Source organism: Festucalex cinctus, chromosome 10 (genome assembly GCF_051991245.1).
Source record: "Festucalex cinctus isolate MCC-2025b chromosome 10, RoL_Fcin_1.0, whole genome shotgun sequence".
Lineage (NCBI taxonomy): Eukaryota > Metazoa > Chordata > Actinopteri > Syngnathiformes > Syngnathidae > Festucalex > Festucalex cinctus.
In genome coordinates this window covers 7,818,001-7,820,623 of record NC_135420.1, presented here as the reverse complement: position 1 = coordinate 7,820,623, position 2,623 = coordinate 7,818,001, and the positions used below count along the sequence as shown (strand labels likewise).

Below are 2,623 nucleotides of genomic sequence, written 5' to 3'. Positions count from 1 at the left end.
TGAGACATGGTATCATGAAATGGCATCACATGGGATGCCCCCCAAAGAGATTTTTGTGTCTTGAATACACTGAATATCTAAAGACATCTTAAGACATATTTCCATGCACATCTTAAGATGGCTTGAGACACGGTATCTTGACAGAAGCAGAACATGGATAAACACCCAAACAGATTTTTGTGTCTTGAAGACGTTTAATGTCAGCATCTTAGGACGTGTATTTGTAGGTGCAAAACTGATGAACATGGCAAGACTCAATGCAACTGTAAGGAAGGTAACGCAGATAATGTAGCTGAATGTACATGTGAACATGAAGGTCAGAAACATCATGCCCTAGCAAAAGAAATTATCTCTGACTGCCAGCCATTTTCGGAAAAGGTAACCCCATAGTGCCAGCTGATTTACAGAATTTTACCGATCTTTCAAGCTCCACAGAAAATGTTGTGTTAGGACTATGGAAGCCCGGATACTACCAAATGAAAGATTGAAGTCTCATCTTTCATCTAAAAAAAAAGTTTGTTTCTACCTTATTCGGATCTTCAGTAATCAACAATCAAAAACAGCTTCGTTTCACCCAAATCCTCTATTTTCTTCCAAAATACGGAGAAATCAAGCTTTTTGTGAAACGATGTTATTTCATGCACTGTAGTGAATTTGGCACTTTTTTTTTTTGCATGAGTGATTCTACAAACACCTAAACTTCTATAAAACACTACCCCAACAATAAAAAATGTTTTTTGATTGCAAAATAACAGTTTATTTACATGCAACAGTAGCAATCCGAACAAACAATTTGGAAAACTCTTTGCAAACTATTTACACGTGCGCAACAGTTTTTGTCAGTCTGCTTCTGCATGGACTGATTTGCGTAGAGGTTGGTATGATGAACGATGTGCTGGAGAAGTTCATCCGTGATGAAGAGCTCCAGGATGTCAGCTGGCAGGTGGGAATTCAGCTCTGCTTTGCAGCAAAGGGGAAGATGGTTGGCTGCCAGTCGAATTCATCAACTTCAAGCCAGCCAGAATCTTTGGGATCTGCAAATATACATTTCAATATCATATTATTTTAGAGCAGTGTGATGCAATGTGTGTGTGTGTGCATATGTTTACCTTTTTTTCTTGGGTGTATTGGTTGATGCACATTCTGTAAATTATAGAAGACGTTTACCATCTAATATTTTATTAGTGCTGTGGAGAATCTTTTCTTTTTACCTTTGTTCTGCTCACTGTGAGAAGGGTCACTTTGGGCCCTATGAGTAGGAGCTGAAAGAAACATATACAATTACAATACAATCGAAAGACTTTCCTTTTATTGTTGCGGTGTATTGAAAACGTTTTTGTTTTTTTTTACCTTTCTTTGTCGTAGAACCAGTGGTCGGACGTTGCTGTGAGCACGATCTATAAAATTAACATTCACGTTTGTATAGGTAATAGATGTTTTAGTGTATATCAGCACATTTACACACGCTGCTAGCAGATCGCCCGAAAAGGAAAGTAATCTTACTAGCAATCGCTTAGCATGTTAGCGCTTACCTTCACGTTCTTTGGAAGACTGTCCAGGACTGTCTTGCATCGGACCCATAGTAGTCGTCATCGTCCGATGAAACGTTATCTGTGCAGACGTGCTCGGTTGTGCACCACTTTTCTCCGGTGTTAGCATCGCTAGCCGGTGGGGCCTTAGGACGTTATTAGCATCGCTAGCCGGTGGGGCCTTAGGACGTGGTCGAAACGGCCGCGTCACCGCTTCAACTATGACTTAACCCCGTCATCACTGTGCTCTTGAGCACTGGTCGATGCTTTTGAGCTTTGAAAATAAGGATCAAGCGTGAGCTGCTTGCCATCTGTAGCCTTTTTTGACTCCCTTAGCCAAGTTAGCCATTCTCTCCCCCTCAACACTCTAGCTCAGCCTCTCTTCTTCTACTGTTGTCTCCTACCCGATCTTGTCCAAAAGACTCATCACAGCCATCTAGTGGCCAGGAATACCCATTATAGTAACCCGATCGGCTTGATACTTGGAGCACAGCTGCCCAAGGCTTTCCTCCACCCGTTTCCATAAAAAAACATAGTAGACGTCAATTGACGTCTATGGCGGCCTATCCTAGGATTATACTGAACGTTTTTAAACGTTTATGGCGGTCAAAGAGTTATGAAAGCAATTAAGACCGCTCTTTCTGATAAAAATGCAAGCTACAACACTGTTGAAGATTTGTTTGAAAGCCTAGGTATAGATCAAGCAACGTTTGAGGATGCATATCAATGCGTTAGTCGAAATACACACGTTCTAAAGAGGGATGTAAACGAGGTTTGGGTAAATCCGTGCAACAAGTCACTGCTAAAATATTGGAACTCAAACATGGACATACAGTTTGTTATTGATGCATATGCATGCATAGTGTATATTATTTCTTACATTTCAAAGTCTGAAAGAGAAATGGGACTACTGTTAAGTAATGCACAAAGAGAAGCAGCAAAAGAGGGAAATATTTCAGCCAAGGATACATTGAAAAATCTGGGCAATGTTTATCTGCATAAAAGAGAGGTGTGTGCTCAAGAGGTAGTTTGCCACTTAACAAATATGCATCCGAAGGAATGCTCAAGGAAAGTTGTATTTGTACCAACAGGGG

The 2,623-nt window shown here is 40.6% G+C and overlaps 1 protein-coding gene across 1 annotated transcript; it reads right to left on the bottom strand.

The window, feature by feature from the left end:
* Positions 1-731: 731 nt before the first annotated feature.
* LOC144027435 (uncharacterized) lies at positions 732-2,106 on the bottom strand. Its single transcript, XM_077534951.1, has 5 exons — positions 1,533-2,106; positions 1,351-1,397; positions 1,212-1,262; positions 1,110-1,143; positions 732-1,034 (listed from the first exon to the last, which is right to left on the bottom strand). Exons 1-5 carry the CDS (start codon positions 1,657-1,659, stop codon positions 952-954), a joined length of 342 nt encoding a protein of 113 aa, XP_077391077.1. The 5' UTR covers positions 1,660-2,106; the 3' UTR covers positions 732-951.
* Between the last annotated feature and the right edge of the window lie 517 nt (positions 2,107-2,623).